Consider the following 23,299-nt stretch of genomic DNA (forward strand, 5'->3'; position numbering starts at 1 on the left):
TCTCTCTCTCTCTCTCTCTCTCTCTCTCTCTCTCTCTCTCACTCTCTCACTCTCTCACTATTTCCCTCCCTCCTTGACAGTCTCGGTCCTGCGGCACCGAGTCATAACCACAAGGAGTACAATGGGTGGAAACCACTGGCGGCTTTTCACTGCCACTTCTTCAGCCCGCCAATTAATTTCCGTGGCGCTGATCTCGTTCTTCAAGAAGGCCACTCAAGAGCTGCCGATGGATGAGCATAAATCTTCAAATCTTTCTTCTTCTTCTTCTTCTTCTTCTTCTTTTTCTTCTTTCTCCCTTTTAGCCTCGTGCTATTAATGCGTTTTACTTGTGAGGTCCACCTGAGTTGTAAGATCCTCGAGCGTTTACGATGATCTGATCATTCATCTTTTTATTGCTTTTATCCTTTCTTGAAATCCGTTTTACGCGTCATCTAATTGTTATCTAATATTTTTTACAATTGCTAGAATTAAAGTTACATCCTTTTTTTTTGAAAAGGAAAAATATCGAGAGAAAAATATAAATGCCTTATGGTTAGAAATTTTTCGATGATTTTCTTCTTATATTATTAATAATAATAATAATATTATTTATCGCTTAATAATGTTTGAATAATAATAATGATATTGCAGCGGCTGCATTATAAATAAGCGCGCTAATGGAATACGATTTTATCGGAGAACTATCCGTGGGAACTTGGACAGATCTTCTTGGAGGAGCATCTGCGGATAAAATATTCGTGGTGCACCAGTGGAAATAAGGAATCACCGCATGGGTGATCTATTTTAGAAGACGCGAACCGCTCTCCATGGGTGTCTAGCCAGCGGAAAAATTGAAAGGCCGCGCTAATTCGCGCGACAATGCCTCCCGACAGCACGCCGGAACGGAAGTTTATCGCGAACCTCGCGAAAAACGACCTTTGGCCGGACGCCAATCGTGGCACGATCTTCCGGGGCTCATGGCCAATGACGAGGACCACTCTTGTCGCGCCGACTTGCATAATTTATTATCGACCAACGTTTCGACGACAAATGGTCGACGTTTCATCCTATTGCGAAAAATCTCGTGGTCAATGGTTGGTCAATCAAACCTTGCTCATTTCTCGTTGTTTTCATCGTTAAATTCGTTCCAAGTGTTAATAACACTTTACATCAAAATCAATTTATATTAATTAACTTATTAACAATTTATATTATTAACTTCACATCAAAATCAATTTATATTAATTTTTTTCTAACGATCATTAATATCAAAGATATATATTTTTTTTATATAAATACTTTTTATACAGAAGACAAGATTTGCTTTAAAAAAGAGCCAATTTTACTAAAATTTATATGGTTAATCAATAGTGAATTGCACAACGTTGCAAATTAATTAACTTATTATTATTAATAATTTATATTATTAACTTCACATCAAAATCAATTTATATTAATTTTTTTCTAATCATTAATATCAAAGATACATATTTTTTTTTTATATAAATACTTTTTATATAAAAGATAAGATATGCTTTAAAAAAGAGCCAATTTTACTAAAATTTATATGATTAATCAATAGTCAATTGCACAACGTTGCAAATTAATTAACTTATTATTATTAACAATTTATATTATTAACTTCACATCAAAATCAATTTATATTAATTTTTTCCTAACGATTATTAATATCAAAGATACATATTTTTTTTTTATATAAATACTTTTTATATAAAAGACAAGATATGCTTTAAAAAAGAGCCAATTTTATTAAAATTTATACGGTTAATCAATAGTCAATTGCAGAACGTTGCAAATTAATTAATTTATTATTATTAACAATTTATATTATTAACTTCACATCAAAATCAATTTATCATTAATATAATATAATTAATATAATATAATCATTAATATTAAAGATACATATTTTTTTTTTACATAAATACTTTTTTTTGCTTTATAAAAGAGTTAATTTTACTAAAATTTATATAGTTAATCAATAGTCAATTGCACAACGTTGCATTGTACAAGTGAACGTATCTATACATGGATTAATGATCGAAGAGTTTGAATAGCAATATTATATAATCATCGATATTAATATATATAGTATATACATATCATATAAATAATTTACTATTAATACTAATGAATCAATTCTCTACAGATTAGACGAATTCCAAGTTACTCGAAGAAGCAAACCCATTGAACGGCCATTGAAAGTTTGGAACGTGAAAACGAAACATATCTCCATGATTCCTCCGTAACCTCGACTTGGCGATCTGACGTAAAGGTGATGAATGCACCGGCATTTAGCAAAGTCGCTCGCCGGCTTGCGAGAGTCGCCTAGACGATAGAAGGATCAGGGTGTAAAAAAGCAGCGACTACGTTGGCGGAAGGACAAAGGAAAAGAAGAAAGAGAAAGAGAAACGTGGAGGGGTGGAAGAGGAGACGCGGGATCCAAAGACACGGGGCTGGAAAGCAGAGGGGGGGGGAGGGGAGGGAAGGGGAGAGAGAAAGAGAAATGAGGGAAAAGAGGGAAGAGGTTGTGCGCGCGGAATTCAGAAGCGGAAAGAGGGATGGAAAAAAAAAAGGAAAGGGGGATAGAAGAAGGAGGAAGAGAGAGAGAGAGAGAGAGAGAGAGAGGAGGGGGGGGGATAGGGAGAGGGACGAGAGGATAGGGTGGCGGAGTGAAAGAGTAAGAGAAAGAGAGCAGGGATTAGATCTCAGGGTGAGTGGGTAGGATTGGATTTGGCAGAGGCGGCTCCGTTGGTGGTAGAAGGTTGCCGGAGAAGGAGGAAAGGGGAAGTGGAGACTTTGGTTGGTGTCCGAGTGGTGGTGGGGTTGTGGATGGGGAAACGCACCGAGCCAAGGGAGAGTGTCAGAGAAGGAGAGACGTAAGTGACAGAATAGGTGGTGGTGTAGGTGAACTGGACAACCACCAGAACTCTCGCCAGTATTTAAGGGAGAGTCGCGAGCGTAGCGCGCCAGTTACTACGGCCGATTGCCTCCACGAGGTGTCCCCGAGATAACGGAGTCAACGTGCACCGCGCTCGATTCTGGTGCGGAAAGAAAAAGGGCGCGAAAAGTCTTGGCCACGTGACTCGATTTTGCGAAACGCTCCGCTTTTTTTCATTTTCACTGCATACCGTTGTATCGTTCCCTCCCCCCCCCCCTTCCCTCCCATTCGTAACATTCGTTTTTAAAGCATGAAAATTCAGTGACGTATGATGATGTAGCTACGGAAAGTTAAGTACGACGAAGTTAAGAGAGTTGGAAAGATTAGAATAATACAATTAATAATTGTCGAGAGGGGAAGTGATGATAGAAGAAGGTGATTGAAGTCGGGTGAGAGTCGTCGAACATGAAGGAATGTGCATCCTTTGAGAAAATTTGTCGCAGTTCACGAAAGTGTACGATTTATGGAAGAATTTAAATCGTCGCACCGAGGAGTCTTTGGTACTTTCGCTCGCGGGCCGTGCAGATGAGCGTGATATCAAGGTAGAAAATTCGTTGCAAAACAACGTTTACATTCTGAAAGAATAATTCGGTGTAAAGAAAAATGAGCGTAGCATTTTATTTTTTCATATTAATAGAAGAGAAATTAAAAGGAGAATTATGGAACGTTGAGATATTAAAATATTTTCACGGTTATATATTCACAAGTTATTTTTATCCTCTCCTTGTGCTCGAGAAAAAGTATCGCTTTTTTCGCTTTCTTTTTATTGGAAAAATTTGCAGAGGTTTGCAAATTTCTAGAAAAAAAAAGAAAAAAAAAAAAAAGAAAAATAAACCGTTTCGAAACGGACGTTTATGGCTATGTATGCAAATATAACGTGGCGTTAATTACGTAAGAGCCGAGATATAAAGGCGCGGCTTCTTTTTATCCGATGAAAAGAAGATGATTAAGCCTCCGATGGCAAAGTGCCAAACAGTTCTCCGCGAACGATGAAAAGAAAACGATAGGATCATGGGTGGTATCGGGCCGGCGGCTTGTCAAAGCCATGGCGCTTTAATTTCTTTAAATCGGAGCAGAACGCCAGAAATTGATATCCCCCGTTACACTGTTCATCGATCCAACCAATTCCCTTTACAACATTCCCCGTCTCTTATTGAATTCACCAATAGCTAAAGATAAAAATATATAATGAAACGAAACAGGAGAGGAGAAATACATACTTATTATCAATCTCTTAATTCTCAAAAAAAAAAAAAAAATCTTCAAAGAAAATCTTTTATTCGCACAAAGGAATTTCGCTTTTAAAGCAAAAATTTGAAGGAGCTCGAACAAATAAATTCACGACTAAAGTAATTTCGTTTTTCGCAAATCAATTAAGTGAAGAAAATATTTAAAGAATTTATTCAAATTTATCGGGAATATAATATCTCTTTGTAATAAATTAATTGTTTAATAACAACACTTATAATAAATTATATTAACCGGATTATACTCGAAAAAAGAAGAAGAAAAAAGGGGATCTGGACGGCGATGTTAAGCCGAAAGAAGAGAATGTAACATGAAACTTCTCCGGATTCCTCGAGTCAGAAAATAAAAGAATAGAAATAAAATTCAATTTGCTAGCGGGCAGATCGCTTAACGAGGTAATAAATATCGCGTCTGTGTCCAGGGAAAGAAGGCGAATCGTTGGGATCCGGTACCCGATGCTGGCGGCGTTGGGGCTGCTCCTGGTGTTGACGGACGCCGGGGCTGTTCACCAACAATCGAACCTTCTCCTATCCTACGCGAACACGTCGTTTGGATTCCCCGGGACCACGTCTAATCGCGGTATTTCAGTAACCAGGGTTCTGCAAGACGGGGAACTCGAACGTGTGATCCGGTTGCCTGGAATTTGCGCCAAGGAGACCATCGTCAATTGGGGGTAAACAAATCTTTTTTCCTCATCGCGAGAAAGATCATCGCTTCACCGTTTAATATTAGCCTAGGCTTTTGTAACTGATATTTTTGGAAAGTTTTTTTTTATATCTATCTCCTCCTTGCAACAGTTCTCGAGGATATATTTAAAATTCTTCTACAAGATTCTTCTTTCTTTATTATTTTTTTTTTTTCTTTTTTTTTTTTCTCTCTCTCTATCAAACGTAATAATATCGACGATGAATATTTATTATTATAGCATTCGATAACCTATCGAATTTAATATAGATATTACGTCGAGGATTCGTGAACTAGCTCTTTGTTTACTCAAAACTTACTTTAACTCATCGTTATCGTTGTATGCAAGTGATCGCAACTAAGATCGCGTAAAACTTTTAAAAAAATTCTTTTTAAATTTTATTCAATTATTTTTTCGATCCACGTTGGAATAACATCCTGCAAGTCCTCCTTGTACTCTGAAATAACATTTCCTTCGGTTAGGAGAGAAAATCTCCTCGAGAGAGACAGAGAGAGAGAGGATGGGGAGAGGGAGAGGAAAAGAGTGCATCCCTTGACTCGCAACCCTCTCCGGTTGGAAACGTAGGAATCGGTATTAGGCGAAGAGGAAAACAATACCTCCTTTCATTATTGCCAATACGCGTGGGAGCCACGAGACTGGCCACGTATGCGTATTTAACTTCGGTTGACTCTCTCAATACCACGTCGTTTTTGCATCGGTTAGCCGATACCGGCCATTCGTTTGCAGTTTCCTGGACGCGTCCTTGTCAGCCGGAAAGCTCATAGAATTACAGCACCGCCGTGCTAAATCGAGTTGTTCGCTGTCTTTTTTTTTTTTAAAAGAGCGACTCGTATGTATCCACATGCTCGTGTGCCACTCTCTCCACTCCGTTTCTCAGTTTCTCTTCTCTTCCTTTTGGACGAGATTCTTTCGGCTCGAAAAACTCGTGGCGAGAGAATTTGATCTGAAACGTTTAATTATTATCATGCTTCGAAAAAATGAACAAGTATTATTAAAAAAGAAACAACCGATTGAATTGTCGAATCGAGATGAATTATATTTGGTAAATTTTCGGATCGAAAAACAATTTATCGCATTCACCCGTGGACGGTGACCGCTAAGCCAACCGAGGCCTTAAGCCGAAAAGCGGCAAGTTAAGTAAGCAAGGATTAGGCGGAAGCAGGAGACCGAACATCGAGAACACGGCCCCCGGTTGCTGGCCTCGGACCAGCGGTTGTAACTCATCTGCGGATGCTCTCACGAGGATATCAGGGAATTCCACGACCGCGAAACGTCACCTTGCACTTAAATCGGTGAAAGCTCTTTTGCTGTAACGAGAAAAGCACGCGGCTTGCCATGTTCTCATGATTCAAACCCCGTCACCCCGTTTCTGAAACCATCCATTTTTCAACGAGAGCGAGAACGAAATCTTCTTCTTCTTCTTCTTCTCCTTCTTTTTTTTCTTCTTCGACGGATATATATATTACGATATATATTACACGGAGAAAAAGTTCAAAGTCTATTCCATCCAGCGATTGCTTTTTGTCTGCATCGAACAGAATTAATTGTTCGTTTCGGGGACGAGCTATAGTAACGTAACGAAATAATAAAATATAATATATTATTTTTATATGATAATCGCGTAAATTAAACACGATATTTCGAATGAACACGTCGAGGGTAATTAAACATTGTTATCGAGGGACAGCCCCCAGTTTTAACGAATTTAACGACTGTCGAAGATATTTATCGATGCAACGAAAAGAAGGCGGGGAGGAGCATCAATCATAGGTGAACGTTAATCACGAGGAAATAATCGTGCGACGCGTGCGTGCAGTCAATCTAGCGTGAATTAAACGCGCGTACGATAATAGCCATTTCGAATCAACGATACATCCGTTCTTTTGTAGTTCATCGTCGATCCTAAAAAAAAAAAAAAAAAAAAAAAAAAAAAAAAAAATAAAACTAATTGAGCAAATAAGGTATGAAAAGAATAAATCACTCGAGAATTATTATTGTTTTTAAAGAAAAATAATATTTCTCCGATAGATACACGGACGTTGCATTGAGACAAGTCTGGATACAGAAGACGGGGAGAAAATTGCAATTGATATACGAGGGTGGCACATTGACCGACTGCATGGACGATATACTCACCGATAGCGAAGAGAGATCTTGTACGTCAAGCACACATTTGGACGACGATTATGACGACGAGATATCCGTGGAATTGTTCGAGGTGGACGGGCAGGAGGATGCATTGAGGATCCCCCAAGATCTATCCTGGCTCTCCTCCGTGTCCAACTTACGTCATCGATGTACCCACGTAAGGAACAGAGCGCGAAATCAACTGATTTCTCAACACCGGCGAAGGTATAAAATCTGTGATGAATAAAAGAAAACGCAAGATATAAAAATAAAAAGAAATCTTGTTATATTGTTTCGATTATTATTATTAAGTTATTATTAAAAGAAATAATGAAAGTTTTTTATTTTAAATAAGAATGGAAAATGATTATTTTCTAACTTAATTATTTTTATAATTATTTTTTTATTTTAAAATTTTTCTATAACACATATATATTATAAAATCATTTTTTAAATTTATGAATAATAAGAAGATCGCTTTTATTTACGAAAATAAATTTTCAAAATAAAATATTCGTTACAATTTTTATTTTTATATTAATGCAGGAAATATTCAAAGCTTTTAAATGGAACGAATAGCGGCCACCGTCAGAGACGAGGTAAAAGCCGTTCTCGAAGAGACTTGTTGATGATCCCAGGAACACAATGGTGCGGTCGTGGTCATAGGGCCACGAAATATACGAACTTAGGCGGTTTTGGCACAGCAGATGCTTGCTGTCGAAGACACGACACAGCGTGTCCCTTTTTCATCCCGGCTTTCGAGACACGCTACGGTTTCTTCAACTGGGGTATCTCAAGCATGATGCATTGTGCCTGTGATGAACGGTATTGAACATCGATTACATTTAAGCATTATCCGGCAAAAAATCTAAATAGGAATCAAACGTATCATTTTTTTTTATCATCTTTGTAGATTTCGAACGTGTTTGAAGATGGCGGGTACAGCATCGGCAAATTTTATCGGCAAGATTTTCTTTGATGTTTTAAGAACGAAATGTTTCATATTGAAACCGCAAAAGATTTGTACGAAATGGTCCTGGATGGGCAAATGCCAGCATTATGAATATCGAAAGCAGGCTCATGTTCGCGATAATGTTCCTTATCATTAAAATGGAAAAGTAGCGGATATGTTTGGGGATATTCTTTTTCTAGAAATGTCAATACCAATTCTCAGGGATGTAATAGTTTATCGAAAGTGTTCGATCATGACTTAAAGGCATGCAGGACAATAGATCAGAGATAAAAACAATCATCCTCTTTAATTTTTTAACTACATGAATGACAATACATAGTGGTCACGATAGAAAATTTAATCATTAGAACAGATTTGAAATTGATTTGAATTTAATATATTTCAAATTTCTCGCAACTTTTCATCATGTTGAGTTAATTTTGATTTGCAATAAAAAAATAAATTCGAATTTATTTTTGAAATATTCAAAATATTCAAAATAATATTATAAATCTGACATGTAATAAAAATCAATAATAGAAATTTTCAATTTTTGATTTTTCAAGATTAAATTCTCTTTAAATGGCAAATAATAAAAAGAAACGATAAATGAAATCGAGAAATGAAATCGTTTGAAATAGACAGGGTATCATTTCTATTATCTATAAGTATATATTAACTATGTAGTCTTTATTGTTCTCAAAGATGCCAAATAAATTATTCTGTAGATAAATCATAATAAAAATGTACATATATTACGAATAGCATAATTTTTAAAGCATGAATCTAGAAAAATTGAATGCATTAAAAAATAGTTTAATCGAATTGTTATTAAAAATGATAGTTAAAAAAATTTGGAAGATCTATTTCTTTAAAATCGTTGAATTATATATATAGTTAGAAATCTGAATAATAAATTATTAATTTATTTTTATTTTAATTCCTCATCTGCATATGATAACATTAATTTTATATTACTTATATTTGTGCATGTATTTAATATATTGTATTTATGTATGAACGAAGCATGCTCTTGAATAATAATAATAATGTATAAAAATGTTGAAAAAAATTCGAAATTATAACTATCCAATAGTATTTAAATATTCAAATATACTATTTAAATAAAATATATCAAAATAAATCATATTAAGTAAATATAAATTAAATACACGATATGTTTTCATATTGTATAAATGAAAATAATTCATATATATCATAAAGTGTCAAAATATTTAATAATAAGTATATAATTGTAAATATGTATAATAGGAAAATAATATTATATCATCTTTAATAAAGAATACATTGTAAGAATAATTAGAATAAAATCTTATGAAGAATTATAAAAATTGAATATATTGTTATTTCTATTTTTTTCTATACTTTGAAATTTTAATTCAATTATTTCATTTGAATTTAGATACAACTTTTAATTTGGCGCGTTACATATATATGTGTTTCCGTTAGCTAACTTGCCAAAAATGCGCAGTTTACATCTATAAAAAAATGAATACATATGTATTTAAAATTTAGTCTTGTGAATAATTAAAATTTTTTCGTAAAATTTTACTTTTAATACTTTTAATTTTATTATTTAATATAAAGTATTGTACATTAATAGAAAAAATTAAAGTTAATTCATTAAGAAATATAAGACAATTGAAAATGAAAATGTATGAAAATAAAATAAGAATAAAACATGGTGAAATTGTTTGTTCATCATCAGAATTAAATTTAGGTGTTACTTTGAAAAGCGGTCAAAGTTTTAGGTGAATTTTTTATAATATTATGAATGATATCCTTGAAGATATATACATAACCAATATTTCTTTAATATTTGTAGTTTTTGTAGTTTTAATATTTTAATATTTGTTGTTTTATTTGCAAATTTTTAAATAAAAATATTTCTACAAATAAAATATTTTATGATTTAAATATATTATATATTTTTTTGTTATTTATATATATCGCATTATATTTTATAGATGGTTTTGTCATAATAATGGATATCGAGGAGTGTTTGATGGATGTGTTTGGACTCTTACACAAAATGATACACATTTGTCCTACATTGTGCAAGGTCCATTAATAGATTCTAAAAACTATGATGAGATTTTATCTGAATATTTCAGATTAAATGAATGTTTAACAGATCTGTGCAAAAGATGGATTGCAATAGATCAACATTTTAAAAAATCCTTAAATAAAATAAATGGTGTTAGAATATTAAATCAAAATGTTGTTGAAAATGTTTTTTCTTTTATATGTAGTTCAAATAATAACATTCAAAGGTATATATATAAAGATATTTTAATTTATTAATTTTATTTATTATATTTTTATTTTAGAATATCAAAAATGGTAGAAAAATTATGTACATTGTTTGGTGAAAAAATTTGTTCAATTGAGGGCAAAAATTATTATAATTTTCCATCCATTGAAGCATTAGCGAATAAAAATGTTGAAGATATATTAAAAATAGAAAAATTTGGATATCGTGCAAGGTATATAGCAAATGCAGCAAAATGTTTAATTGAACTTGGTGGAAAAGAATGGTTATTAAATTTACACAAAAAAAATAATGTATCATATATTCAAGCTAGAAAACAATTAATTACTCTTCCTGGAATTGGTCCAAAAGTTGCAGATTGTATATGTTTGATGTCATTAGGCCATTTAGAGTCTATTCCTGTAGATACTCATATTTTTCAAATAGCTAAAACAAATTATTTACCTCATTTAAAACAATATAAAACTGTTACTCCAAAAATTCATGAGGAAATTAGTAATTATTTACGTGAATTATGGGGTCCTTTAGCTGGTTGGGCTCAAGCTCTTGTTTTTTGTGCAAAAATTAATGATATTGTTACTACTACCACATCAAATTATAAATGTAAAAATATAAATAATAAATCATTTCATCATTATAATTTAAAAAATCTTAAAAAATAATATATATTTATTATATAACAACAGATTTTTATTTAAATTAATATTTTTTACTTAATAATCTTTTTTAATTTTTTATATTATATTATATATTTAGAAAAATGTACAAAATCATGTAAAAACTTTAATTCTAATTTTCCTTTCATTCAAATATTTACAATATTATTGTCTAATAATTATAAGATTTTATAAACTATTTAAGTCATGTCTGAGAGAATAATCATTATGTGTATATTTTTTCTTCTTTTTTCGACTCATACCCACTAATGCAAAATCAAAGTCATCTAGAATCATATAATCTGTTTCATATAATTCTAATTCATCTTCCTCATTCTCATCATCACTATCTGGAAAAAAATTAATATATATATATACTTATATATAGTATGAATTATTTATAAATAATATATTTTTTTATAAATAAAACCAATAACTTACTTGAATGAGTTTTTAATATATCGGCAAAAATACTTTGAGTAAGATATCGTAATCCAGGAAACATAGTTGATAAATATGCTCTATGTGATGATTTTAATACAGACAAGCAAGTTACTTGTAAAGACACTGGTACAGAACAACTATAAGTCAATCTCATCTTACTTTGCGCAGCTGTGGAACATACCATAGGATACAATATAAAATCTCTTAATCCAGTAAAAGCAATACCTAAATAAAGAAATTCATTGTAGGAAAAAAAATGTAAAGTGCTAATAATTATAACGTTAAATTTACCTAATGATTTTCTATTAAGGAAAAATTCTAAAGTGCCTCTCCAAGTATCCAAGTATATACCCACTAAACTACCTTGCCCAAAACAAGGACCATATTTACGTTTTTCACCACCATGTTGTATATATCCTTGATAAGAAAAACCAAAAGATTCTCTGTCAAGTCCAAGAAATGAACAAAAAACATGTTTTGTATTATTTAAATCCACTTTACTTGTTCCAACTCCAACCATCTAAAATATTTCATTATTAATTTCATTATTAATAAAAAATGAAAATATATATTCATTTTACATTAGTAATAAACATGCATTATTAATTCCCATTGAAAATACTTACAATATCTGTTCCATAAACAGGTGTGAGCATTTTAATTTCCCAATAATGATATCTTCCTTTTTCTAATATTTTGTTACCTCTCACAGCTGCTGTACCATAACTATATCCATTATGAAATTTAACTTCTAAATCATTTTTTGATAAAATTATAGTATATGTAGCATTTTCCTTGTCCCATGCCCATTCATGTACTGGATATATAAATAATAAATTATAATTTAAAGAATAATATTTATATGAAGTTTAATAAAGCAAAAAATTAGTTTTAAATTACTTGTTTTAGAATAAAAAAGAAAAAAAATTTTAATATTATTTTATATAAATATTTTTTTATATTACCATTATTTTCTCCACAACTACAATCTTGCGAATTACAATTACAAAACTTTGCATACTGAGCCAATGATATAGGATCGTATTCGAAATTCATAATTCTAATCTATTCTAAAATTCTGAAATTAAATATTTTTATTAATCAATTATCAATTATTCTTTCACAAATTAAATTATGATGATATAATATATAATGTTATACTTTGATTTACTTACGATTGACCCTGATCTTTAACTGTTGTAAAAGTTACATATTATTTGTATACATTTATACAAATAATATATATATATGAATATTGCAAACACATGTTTCTATATATATATATATATATATATATATATATGTATAATGTATCAAAATGTCATAATCATAAATTTATAAATTTTTATAAAGAATATAATTAAAATAATAATAATAATAATGTTAAATAATTATATATGAATACAATTTTCTATCATATTTTTTAAAATTTTATCTAGTTACTTTTTCAAAACTTAACATAATTTAAAAAATAATTTAATAACAAATTATATGTATATTTTATTAAAATTAATATCTAAAAACTCAATATATAATAACATAAAAAAATATTTTATATATAATAATTAAAAAATTAAAAATTATAGTAGTTTACTAGTTCAATAGCTTACTAGATTAGATTGGTAGAAATGTTTAAATTATTCAAAGCAAATTTCCGTCTTCTATTGAGTTACGCAAGCAGCAATTGTGCATTCTTATCAAGTTTTTTGAATTTTCAATAAAATTTTATAAAAAAATGTTACGCTTTGTAGGAAAACAAATAAATAACACCTTAAGAAATTCTTTAATTCCATATAATACGGTTATAAGACAAAATATTCGTGCTTCACATGATGGACCGCAAGAAACTGAAGAAGAATTTAACAAACAGTATGTGACTTATCTGAATCGTACAAATCTTGATCATTGGGAATTTCGTCAAGCTATGAATAAATTAGCGGGTTAGTAATTATGTAATCATATTTCTTTTTGTGATTACATTTATTATTCTTTAATAATTTGAGTTATCTTTTAAATAATTTAAATCGAACAGTGACGTTCTATTTTCAAAAAATTTTTCGAATACTTTTCGTTTTCTTATTTATTTAAATAGTTAATTGAAATAGTTAATATTGTAACAATTCATATTAATAATGAAAATTATTTTTCCAGCTATGGATCTTGTACCTGATCCAAGTATCATATGTGCAGCATTAAGAGCTTGCAGACGATTAAATGATTTTGCTCTTGCTATCAGGGTTTTGGAGATGGTAAAGGATAAATGTGGATCTAAGGTTAAAGAAATTTATCCTTACATATTACAAGAAATCAAACCTACTTTAGATGAATTAGGTATTAATACAATAGAAGAACTTGGTTATGATAAACCTGAATTAGCACTTCAATCAATTGATGATATACATTAATTAAGTTATTTACTTAAATTTGATAAACATAGTATCTATGCATAGAGGTGCTTCATGTTAGACCTTTTCATAAATAAACAAAAAGTCACTTTTCGAATTAGAATAAAATAATATTTGTTGTTGATAATATTTATCATGCTATATCGTATTTGAAGAATATTTATGAATTGGAAAAATATATAAAAATATATAATACGTATATATTGTTTTTAAGATTATTGAAAGTAACAAAACAAAATGATATGTATACATTATATTTTAATTTCTATTGGTTCCTTATGTTGTTTCTAAATTTTTAATATTTTTCAAATTTTTCTTTTTTCATTCTTTTTACATCAAAAGTAACCAAAGCAGAAAGGTGACACAACAATGATATATGTACAAATTACATTTTAAGACACAATGATAAAGTCATGTACACATACATCTATAATTATCTAAAATGGTATTACATTTTTTTTGAAATGACATTAAACATAATTTATGTTCTGTATGATTTGTCATAAACAAGAACAAAAAAATACAACATGGTCTTACATGGGAGTATCAATATATTACATTTTGTATGTAATGGCCATAGTTTTAAAAAACAATATAACAATTAATATCTAGTCATTGTGATTTGTTCTACTGATAATTATTAAATTTATATTCTATTTTCTTCTATAATGTTATAAAAACCTTCTTCTTTTTTGGTATCGTTCATACTTGGTGTCGAGGGCAGTTTGTTGTTTCAATGTTACGACTCTGCTCCTGACATACATATTTTGAAAGAGAACAGTGTATTATATACCTACAGGAACTTCATTTATAATAAAAACACATGTACTAAAAGATATTAATTAAACAAGTATCACAAATTTGTTATTAGAATTATCTGAAAATTATATGCATATATTATAACACACACACACACACAGATACTAAAAAATATAAAAATGTAAGCAAAATTATTAAAATAACGCAAATTAATTTTCAAAAGTCAGTCACACGTCCTTGCAAATTGGAAACCGCAACATTGAAACAAGATTGCATTAATGAAAAAAAAAAAAAATATTTTTCCTAACATTAAATATATTGTATAAAAGTGAGTTGGCATTTAAATGCATGAAAATGTTTCGATCTTTTTTTCATTAATAACAAAAATAAATACATTTTAGATTACCTGATAATAAAATAAAGAACAATATATGATTCTTTATTTCTATATTCTGTATATTATTAAAGTATATTATACAGAATAGAAATGAAAAAATTTTCATTTTGAGAATGATATAGTGTTCTTTATAATAGCACTTAAAAATAATTTCCTAATATAACATAGTATACATATATTAAAAGTAATTACATTTTGTGGGTGTGCATTGAGACTTCAAATCCGTATGTCTTATTTTTCAAAAAATTATCTCTTATAGCCTATTTGTACCCGTCAGAAATGCTTAATTTTTTTTTTTTTTTCATTTATCACTACTGTCGATTATTAATGTATATTAATATGTATCGTAATATGTCTCTATCGCCAAAAAATGACTTGTTTTTTATTTTAATTTATCATAAAAATAGGCTACATATTACAATTTTTTAATTTAATAGCCAAATTTGATTTTAACTCAAACATTAGAATCCTGATATCATAAAATGTTGATTATTTTCCATTGAATTTTAAAGATTTTTCAGATATATTAAATTTTTCTATAAACATTTTTAAAATTTTAATTAAAGGCTTATTTTTTATTTGAAAAAATTATCTATCATTTCTGAATTTAACGAATTTCTTCAATAAAAATTCTTTTTAGATTATTAATTTGATATAATTAAATTGCATAATTTTTTAATAATTATTTTTTCATAAATAATTTAAAACAAATTTTAATTTCTTTGGTATATCGATCATTCTTAAAGACCCGACACTAAGACTAGACGAAAATATTTGTATCCGTGTTTGCTTATTGGAAATATTAAATATCCAGACGGCGGATACTGTCATTATAAATATATCGATGAAACTTGCATATTCAACGGTTTTTTTTTCATCGAACGCAGTACTTTCTAAAAATTAGTACTATCTTTGAGAAATTGAATTACAAGTGATATTTCTAAGTGTCTACAATGAATCTTGAATACAAATATGATTACATTCAAGTCTCATGAATCATCAAACATTCAATCATTTTCACTCTTCAAACATATTCGCTATTCGTTATTGTTTCTCAACAAGAGGACACACTACACAATGATTCAGAAAAGACACAATCATTTTCCTTAATATTAATAACACGTATCATTTCTAATACTCTCACTCTTTCTCTCATGAACACCACTAATGTGCACCTGTCGCATTTTGGTGTTAACATAAAAGCTTTATTAACTATGTAAAACGCTTTATTCTGGACTAGAGACGGTTTGTTGTTGTTGACTATCTTCGTCTTTTACAACTTCAGCTTGCATAGCCTTCGTAAGAACATTAGCATCTTTTAATGATATCACTTGAAGAACTTGATGTTCACCTGCAGCGTTTATCATTGTCATAGGATGCCCTTGAATAGTGACAGCTTCAATGCTAGTTTCTCCATTTCCGGGCTCAACTTTTGGGACTTGAACCATTGGTGTGACTACTTGCATTGTACCATCACTTTGAATATTGGCAACCATAGTTTGATACATACTAGCAGATACTGGTACTGTTATTACTCCTGAGACGGAAACAGGATAGCCTGAAACAAAGAAGCAACTGTCCTGTGTTCTGCCCCTGACCAGGCATTTCTTTGTATAGCAAACTGGAAAGTAAAAAGTAAAATTTAATTTAAAAAGCACATATCCGTATGATCGATATCGATAATAATTAAAACAATTTTTATTTCAAAAATATAATTTTGTATTAATTTTTTCGGATTTGTGCATTGATACTACCAGTTTACAATACAATTTTAGGTTTAAAAAACTATACAAATTTTCTTAAAATTTAATAACTGAAATTATGTTGTTTTTTATAGAAAGCTAATAAAAAAAATTTTTAAATTAACAGGGTGTGCTAAAGAAAAGTACATATACTTACTCTATAATTTATATACATTTAATTTATTTGTTAAAAATGAATATTTTGCTTCCATATTCAGTGTTATCTTTTTTTTTGGCACACCCTTTTAACATATAATATCATTAATGTGCACATATAATTTTCATCTATGCTTTAGAAAAAATAAGGCATTAATAAAAAGCAACAGATGTTTAAGCCATTCTATAAAATCAAATTGGATAAACATAAATTATATAAATACAAATTTTTATATTCAAAATAATTTATTGATTCAAATAAATTAAAAAATAGCAATGAGTAGCTTAAACAAAGGCTGCTAAATAACAACTATAAAATAATAAAAAACATCAACAAAAAATACTCTATGTACAGCAGTTTTATTTGTCTTTGTTTTAATTAAAGTAAATAACCAATTTTTGATAATAATGGTAAGTAGTGATTGTAAAACAGGGACAGGTTCTTTTTCTGATCTTGAAATACTTTCATTTATTTTATCGTTAAATTTAAAATCTTAAGAATCCATGAACTGAAAATTCTATTTGTTTATGATATAGCTTTTTAGAATATTAAAAAATTTAATTTTTTTATCAAAGGTATATGAATTATACATGCAATATTTCAATATACAAATGTATTCTTTTTTAAAATATATACTAAAAAAAATATGTACATGCCATATACATATGAATTTAATCTTATCGATTTCTTTCTAAAAAAAATTTGCATTTTATCATCTCAAAGAGAGAATAGTCTAAGAATAGTCTATGAACATATACAAAACGACACAATATTTGTGAGCTATGGATTTAATTTTTCACCATATGATATTTTTATAATATGAATTAATTATAAAAATTAATAATTATTGTGTGTTTTGATTTGCTCTTTCAATAATCTATTACATATATCATGGATTCTTAAAGAAAAAAATTAAAATAAAGCTGTGCATAGCTCCGAGTGAAATTGCATATGTACAGTACCAAAAAAGAATAACTAATCGATATTCTACTTTCGTTGTACAAAATAGTAGAACACGTAGGTATTTTTCTTGAATGGAGCGTAGCAGACAGCATGCAAAACAACAAAGGATCCTGGGCCAGTAAAAAATTCACTGTTCAAGTAGCTCCTGGCCGGCGACGGTGCAGAGCCTATAGAAAACTGTTTTACCGTGTCCGTCTTCTCCTGTGAGAATGATTTGACCATCTTGACCTAATGTTGCTTCTGTAACACTGTTTAGGTCGACAGCAACGCTAGTACCTTCCGCACTGCCTGCTACTTCAGCAAGTGCTTGAACTTCCCCTTGACTTGTATGAATCTTTAAGTAAAAAATTCATTTATTCTTACAATTTTTTTTTAAATTAGAGAATAAAATATATTTACGATATACGATAATATATACTTACGGTAGCAACACCTTGAACTTGTGCTGTTGTACCATCTGGTAACGTAATTATTGGGTTACTAGGATCAACTTGAATAATTGATACAGTACCATCAGGATTTGTTATTGTTTGTAAAACTGCCGTAGGATATTGGGCCGTCATCTAGAACAATAAATAAAATATAAATTATAATTAAATTATAAATTTTTTTCATATTTCAAAAAACAAAATATGATAAAATTGAAAAAATTACAAAAATTTCACATATATAACAAAATAAAATTTGTTTCAAATTATGATAATAATGATTATAAAAATAAATATAGATCAAACTCAAATAAGGGAAACCAAACACATGAACATAAATGCAAGTCACGTGTAAAAGAATTTCAAATTCTAATTTTTTTCTATATAAAATCAGAATTTAAAGAAACATCATGATCTCACAATGTACCATCAAAACTTAAATTTGATTAATTTATATTTAATAATTCAACTTTTTTGATCATGTTGTTTCGATCAATTTTTTTTTTTTTTGTACTCTATCCACTCCCACCTGAGTGGCAGTGGCAAGAGCTGTAGGAGACGCGGCAATGATTTGTGCTGGCGAAGAGTTTCCCTTAGATGAATCCGTGCTGCTGAGGCGAACAACTCCCACCGTCTGCTGTTGTTGTTGCGATTGTCCACCTTGTCCTTGACTGGATGAATGCGATGGATGCGATGAGGAATGAGGAGTTGATTGTTGTATCAGTACATTTGATTTATCATCTTCTTCACTGAATGCAGGTAGAAGATCTTCTCTTCCATGAAATTTATAACAGTTTATTACAATTTGTCTTAATGCATGTGTCCAAGAAATCTAAAAAGAATATATTAAAATAAAGATTAATAGAAAATTGTTTAAGATATAAAATAAATATTTGAAGATTTTTAAATATTTATAAACCTTTTGTTTTTCATCTTCAGATCTTGCATCCATGCGTACATTTGCCCAAGGAAGTTCTTTTGGCCACCATGGAGGTCGTGTACTATCTCTTCCCCAACCAGGTTTACCTCTGCCTGTAGAATACTTTAACATTAATGGGATGAATGCTCTAAGTTGAGCTTGTGTCATTTTTTCCACAGGTGTCGGTATGCCATCTATTATAAGAGGTGGTAATTCATATAAAGATGGATCGTCTTGTACTGGTGGTGGAGCTTGTTGTGCAAGCGCACTTTCAAGTTCTTCCATTATAACATTTCTTAAATTTTTTACTACATCTTCTAACGGTTTTGCTCCAAATACTTTATAACTACTGTTTGGCTTTCCTGGAGTAGCTACTAATACTACTGCTTGTTGTCCAACTCGCGTTGCAAACTCATCTATAGTTTGCTGTAATTATATATATATATATATGTATATATGTAAAATGATATATATATGTATATATAAATGATAAGATTAAATAAAATAAATTTTAACATATATTATAACATACACTTACTCTGAGTTTTCTTAAAAGTCTGTTTTGCTGTCTCTTTCTAATGCTAGGATTTGTTTCAAAACTATGAGGTCGTTTCCTCTTTTTTGCTGAGACAATGGCAGCAGCTGCAGCTACGCCAACAGGACCTAAATTATTTTTATAAATTATTAACTATACGTTTTCTAATTTTATAATCCCACACCAAATAAAAAATGTCAGTAAAATATTAAAATTTCAATTTCTATAATATATATTTATTTTCAAAATGTATTTATTAATGTTTAAAACTTTCTTATTATATTTATGTACATTTATTTATATTTAAATATGTTACTGACATATTATATAAATATATATCTTTAATTCATTCAAAACATAAAAGATGCAAAAGCAGTAATGATATGAAACGTGCTTGATATTCAAGAATATATTATATATAATAATAATAAATAAAATTTATATATATATAGTTATATATTTATAGTTATATAATTTATAAAATTAAAAATTATATTTTATATATAGAAAACTTGAAATATAAATAATAATATACTCTTGAATTTTTTTTTAATAAGGTGATAATGAACATCTACAAAATATTACATTTTTCTATAACATTTAAATAATAAACATGACAAAATAAATTTGCAAAATTGCACAAAAATAAACACAAATTTGCAAGAAAAATCTTGAACAACATGTAAGCTATGATATTTTAATAAAAACAACACAAAAGAGATGGCACATGAATAATTTTGAATATGCAAATGAAAATGAAATATAAAACATATAATTAAAATGTATATAAAAAAACAGTGTTTCCATATATATAAAATATTAAAAATAGAAAGCAAATAATATATTACAGCACACAAACAATGTAAAATGCATTAATAATAATGTGTTTTATTAATGGATTTTTAATTTAATATAAATATATATTCATAATAATTTAAAAAATGAAATTAAAATGACAAAAAAAAATTTAATTTGTTGTATTGTCATAACATAAATGTAAAAAAAAATCTATTTATTTACTTTTAAAAATGATATAATAATATAACTATTAATCTGAACTAAAATTGATATAATAATATAATGATATAATAATAACTGTTAATCATAATAACATTTCTAAAAACCTTCTTATTTATATTTAAATTTTATATTTAATAGTTACCATTAGATGTATCATTAGCAGGTAGTATTTACTTCTATTTTTCTGTCAATAATAAATCAAGATAATTCAATTCTGCATATTTTCTAATTAATATATAACTATCATAAAGTTGCAAAATATAATACCTTCATTATTTGTTTTATGAATAATGATATATAAATTAATTTATATAAAATCAGAATTCTATTATACATATTATTGATATTAATTACAAACTAAAATATATTAACAATTTGTAAAATTTAATTTATGAAATTCTTTACTTATCTATGAGAATCAATCATTTAACATTATTGGTGCACCCAGTATGTTACTTTTCTTTTGTAAATGAAAATGATTAGAATATAAATAACTCAAAAGGTGAAAAAGCAAAAAAATGGAAATCACCATTAGCGTGTTTGATTTGCCAACCTGCAGCGGCGAGCTGGGCCGTCACATCATCATCCATGGCAGCAGTCATAAGATCACCTTCCTCATATGTTTCAGATCCACTACTTGGCTCTTCATCATCATCATCTGAGATTCTGTCCATTGTGCCAGACTCTGCACTGGGCAGAGAAACCATCTTCTTGTCTTCGTCACCCGTTTTGTCTTCAATTATATTGCAATGCCCCGTAGAAACAAATGCCAATCTTTAATTTTTGATTTTTCTTCTACATCACCTTCTCCTAAATTGAAAAAAGCAAGTTTATATGAAAAATGAAAGATATAAAATAATAAATAATAAATTCGTTCTTGTAAATAACATAAATAATATAACATTTTATTTTATTTTATAAAACAAAATTGTTTTAAATGAACTTTATATATCATATAGTCTGAATTTAATTTAACATAAAAAAATTATTTATGTTTTTTATTTATATTATTTATTATATATGAGAAACTATTTATGTTATTTATAAGAAAAAATTTTAATGTAAAAATAAAAATAAAATATTTTATTAAATTATTAAATTATTAATAAATATTTAGGATATATTTAAAATATTCACACATAATAAGACATAATATATAAAACAATTATATATAAATATAAATTTTATAATAAAACAGAAAAGAAAGATTGATATTAAATTTTTTAAAAGAAATCAAATTAATAATAGCAATATTTGATAAATAGAATATACATAGAAAAAAAACATGAATGCTATTTTATATATATGAACTATAAAGAACTGAAGTATTATAATCTCATTATGTATAAATACTAAATATTCTTTTGTGTAATCATTTTTATAGGGTAAATTATGATATGAAACATACTGCATGATAAAGATAAAGTAGAGTAGATAAGAATCCAGAATGATGATACTATATATAGGTTGAATTTTAAAAACATAAACAACGAGTTTCAGATGAAAGCATTTCCCGCGCATAAATTTGGGATTCCCACGCATGACGAAATGCAAGATATTCGCGATAGGAAAAATAATTTCGAAAATGAAAATGAAAAACACGGAAAGTCGTAACATGAACGTCGTCGTCGTCGCCGTGATCTGTGCATGAACACGAGATATTCGTGAAGCGTGATTGAAGCGTAGTGACCCAGTATTAAACTCGGCATGACAGCGAGTAAGAGATATTTGTAAGATGAATTTGACAGGCGACAGGTGACAGACGACAGACGGCGGACGGCCAGTTAAGAAGGCTGGTAAGAGCGTGGCTTGGCAAAGCGTGACGAGATGAGAACAGAGAGAGAAGATGCGCCAAGCCGCGCACACGGCGCGTTTATTTGGTGATACTTGGGGGGGCAATGAAAATGCGCAGGGCACACGCAAAAGAGACCACCTCCGGGGCCGCAAAGCTCATGACCGCGGTACCGCGGAGCCATGGAGCAGGCCCAGTGAAAATCGCGAGTTGCGTACGCACCTTGTGTGTCCCGTGAGTGGTCACCCGATCAGGGAGGGCTCAGGGTTTCGCGTCTGCGGGGAGGCCGCCGTCGGCTACGCTCTCTCACCACGCCCTACGCTCGCGTCTCGCGGTCATCTCGCCACCCGTGTCAAACGCTCACCCGCACAGCACCACCACCGTGAGGCTAGCACGCGACCTTCTATCTCACCGCTCGTAACTCGCGTGTACGTCGCGCCACGCCACAACACGCACAACAGCCGCCATAGACACCATGGCCAGTTTCGCCAGCAGGCGTATCGATCGGCTACGCGGCTCTCCATCTCCACCACAACAAACGCGGCAGCGAGGCGGCCATTTTGAGCGAGCCTGCGCGGTGCACTCCAAGCAGACGATGCGAAATTGCCCTTATTTTGCGAATGCGCAACATCCGCGCATCGCCCGGGCCCTCAACGATCACTTACGTGCTAATAACGCACCGATATCTCTTCGGCACTCACCGATTTCCCGTGAAAATCTGCAAATAGATACCAGCGACCACGGAAACACGAACACCATATACATGTATACGAGTCTGGAATAACGTGATTGGATAGTGCTTCTGGGGTACGCGT

At 30.0% G+C, this 23,299-nt stretch overlaps 5 protein-coding genes across 12 annotated transcripts; 3 read left to right on the forward strand and 2 right to left on the reverse strand.

Moving 5' to 3' along the window:
* Positions 1-635: 635 nt before the first annotated feature.
* On the forward strand, positions 636-8,741 carry LOC122714803. Its single transcript, XM_043936482.1, has 6 exons — positions 636-1,073; positions 2,150-3,483; positions 4,611-4,862; positions 6,924-7,247; positions 7,569-7,847; positions 7,936-8,741. Exons 2-6 carry the CDS (start codon positions 3,467-3,469, stop codon positions 8,129-8,131), a joined length of 1,068 nt encoding a protein of 355 aa, XP_043792417.1. The 5' UTR covers positions 636-1,073; positions 2,150-3,466; the 3' UTR covers positions 8,132-8,741.
* Positions 8,742-9,562: 821 nt separating this feature from the next.
* LOC122715050 (N-glycosylase/DNA lyase) lies at positions 9,563-10,949 on the forward strand. The gene is made up of 3 exons (XM_043936950.1): positions 9,563-9,746; positions 9,963-10,268; positions 10,326-10,949. The coding sequence occupies exons 1-3, from the start codon at positions 9,643-9,645 to the stop codon at positions 10,927-10,929; spliced, it is 1,014 nt and encodes a 337-aa protein (XP_043792885.1). The 5' UTR covers positions 9,563-9,642; the 3' UTR covers positions 10,930-10,949.
* A 54-nt stretch (positions 10,950-11,003) lies between these two features.
* On the reverse strand, positions 11,004-13,081 carry LOC122715286 (SPRY domain-containing SOCS box protein 3-like). 3 transcript variants are annotated; one of them, XM_043937355.1, is made up of 6 exons: positions 12,978-13,081; positions 12,333-12,445; positions 11,994-12,184; positions 11,659-11,887; positions 11,365-11,592; positions 11,004-11,273 (listed from the first exon to the last, which is right to left on the reverse strand). In XM_043937355.1, exons 2-6 carry the CDS (start codon positions 12,421-12,423, stop codon positions 11,113-11,115), a joined length of 900 nt encoding a protein of 299 aa, XP_043793290.1. In that variant the 5' UTR covers positions 12,424-12,445; positions 12,978-13,081; the 3' UTR covers positions 11,004-11,112. The 3 variants fall into 3 exon arrangements, with proteins under 3 accessions (XP_043793290.1, XP_043793291.1, XP_043793289.1); XM_043937356.1 differs by lacking the exon at positions 12,978-13,081 and adding an exon at positions 12,543-12,578 and having other exon boundaries at positions 11,365-11,535; XM_043937354.1 differs by lacking the exon at positions 12,978-13,081 and adding an exon at positions 12,543-12,577.
* On the forward strand, positions 13,030-13,888 carry LOC122715287 (cytochrome c oxidase subunit 5A, mitochondrial). The gene is made up of 2 exons (XM_043937357.1): positions 13,030-13,307; positions 13,519-13,888. Exons 1-2 carry the CDS (start codon positions 13,103-13,105, stop codon positions 13,770-13,772), a joined length of 459 nt encoding a protein of 152 aa, XP_043793292.1. The 5' UTR covers positions 13,030-13,102; the 3' UTR covers positions 13,773-13,888.
* A 1,640-nt stretch (positions 13,889-15,528) lies between these two features.
* On the reverse strand, positions 15,529-23,262 carry LOC122715288 (DNA-binding protein Ewg). 6 transcript variants are annotated; one of them, XM_043937361.1, is made up of 8 exons: positions 23,186-23,262; positions 21,222-21,502; positions 19,676-19,800; positions 19,138-19,563; positions 18,850-19,050; positions 18,213-18,353; positions 17,977-18,124; positions 15,529-16,486 (listed from the first exon to the last, which is right to left on the reverse strand). In XM_043937361.1, the coding sequence occupies exons 2-8, from the start codon at positions 21,397-21,399 to the stop codon at positions 16,155-16,157; spliced, it is 1,551 nt and encodes a 516-aa protein (XP_043793296.1). In that variant the 5' UTR covers positions 21,400-21,502; positions 23,186-23,262; the 3' UTR covers positions 15,529-16,154. The 6 variants fall into 6 exon arrangements, with proteins under 6 accessions (XP_043793296.1, XP_043793295.1, XP_043793298.1 ...); XM_043937360.1 differs by lacking the exon at positions 23,186-23,262 and adding an exon at positions 22,897-23,027; XM_043937363.1 differs by lacking the exon at positions 23,186-23,262 and adding an exon at positions 22,707-22,844 and having other exon boundaries at positions 21,246-21,502.
* Between the last annotated feature and the right edge of the window lie 37 nt (positions 23,263-23,299).

Source organism: Apis laboriosa, unplaced genomic scaffold (assembly GCF_014066325.1).
Source record: "Apis laboriosa isolate Shangri-la unplaced genomic scaffold, ASM1406632v1 scaffold34_cov151, whole genome shotgun sequence".
In the NCBI taxonomy this organism is placed as follows: Eukaryota; Metazoa; Arthropoda; class Insecta; order Hymenoptera; family Apidae; genus Apis; species Apis laboriosa.

Bases quoted from the DNA above. Each gene is read 5' to 3' on its own strand.
- LOC122714803 (XM_043936482.1), top strand. The intron at 4,863-6,923 runs GTAAACAAATCT...TTTCTCCGATAG, and splicing joins GAGACCATCGTCAATTGGGG to ATACACGGACGTTGCATTGA. The intron at 7,248-7,568 runs GTATAAAATCTG...ATATTAATGCAG, and splicing joins ATTTCTCAACACCGGCGAAG to GAAATATTCAAAGCTTTTAA.
- LOC122715050 (XM_043936950.1), top strand. From the start codon at position 9,643: ATGAAAATGTATGAAAATAAAATAAGAATAAAACATGGTGAAATTGTT. The intron at 9,747-9,962 runs GTGAATTTTTTA...TATATTTTATAG, and splicing joins AAAAGCGGTCAAAGTTTTAG to ATGGTTTTGTCATAATAATG. The intron at 10,269-10,325 runs GTATATATATAA...TTTTTATTTTAG, and splicing joins TCAAATAATAACATTCAAAG to AATATCAAAAATGGTAGAAA.
- LOC122715286 (XM_043937355.1), bottom strand. From the start codon at position 12,423: ATGAATTTCGAATACGATCCTATATCATTGGCTCAGTATGCAAAGTTT. The intron at 11,888-11,993 runs GTAAGTATTTTC...GAAATATTTTAG, and splicing joins CTGTTTATGGAACAGATATT to ATGGTTGGAGTTGGAACAAG. The intron at 11,593-11,658 runs GTAAATTTAACG...TTCTTTATTTAG, and splicing joins CCTTAATAGAAAATCATTAG to GTATTGCTTTTACTGGATTA.
- LOC122715287 (XM_043937357.1), top strand. From the start codon at position 13,103: ATGTTACGCTTTGTAGGAAAACAAATAAATAACACCTTAAGAAATTCT. The intron at 13,308-13,518 runs GTTAGTAATTAT...TTATTTTTCCAG, and splicing joins AGCTATGAATAAATTAGCGG to CTATGGATCTTGTACCTGAT.
- LOC122715288 (XM_043937361.1), bottom strand. From the start codon at position 21,399: ATGGTTTCTCTGCCCAGTGCAGAGTCTGGCACAATGGACAGAATCTCA. The intron at 18,354-18,849 runs GTGGGAGTTGTT...TTATTGTTCTAG, and splicing joins CGCAACAACAACAGCAGACG to ATGACGGCCCAATATCCTAC. The intron at 18,125-18,212 runs GTAAGTATATAT...TTTTACTTAAAG, and splicing joins AAGTTCAAGGTGTTGCTACC to ATTCATACAAGTCAAGGGGA.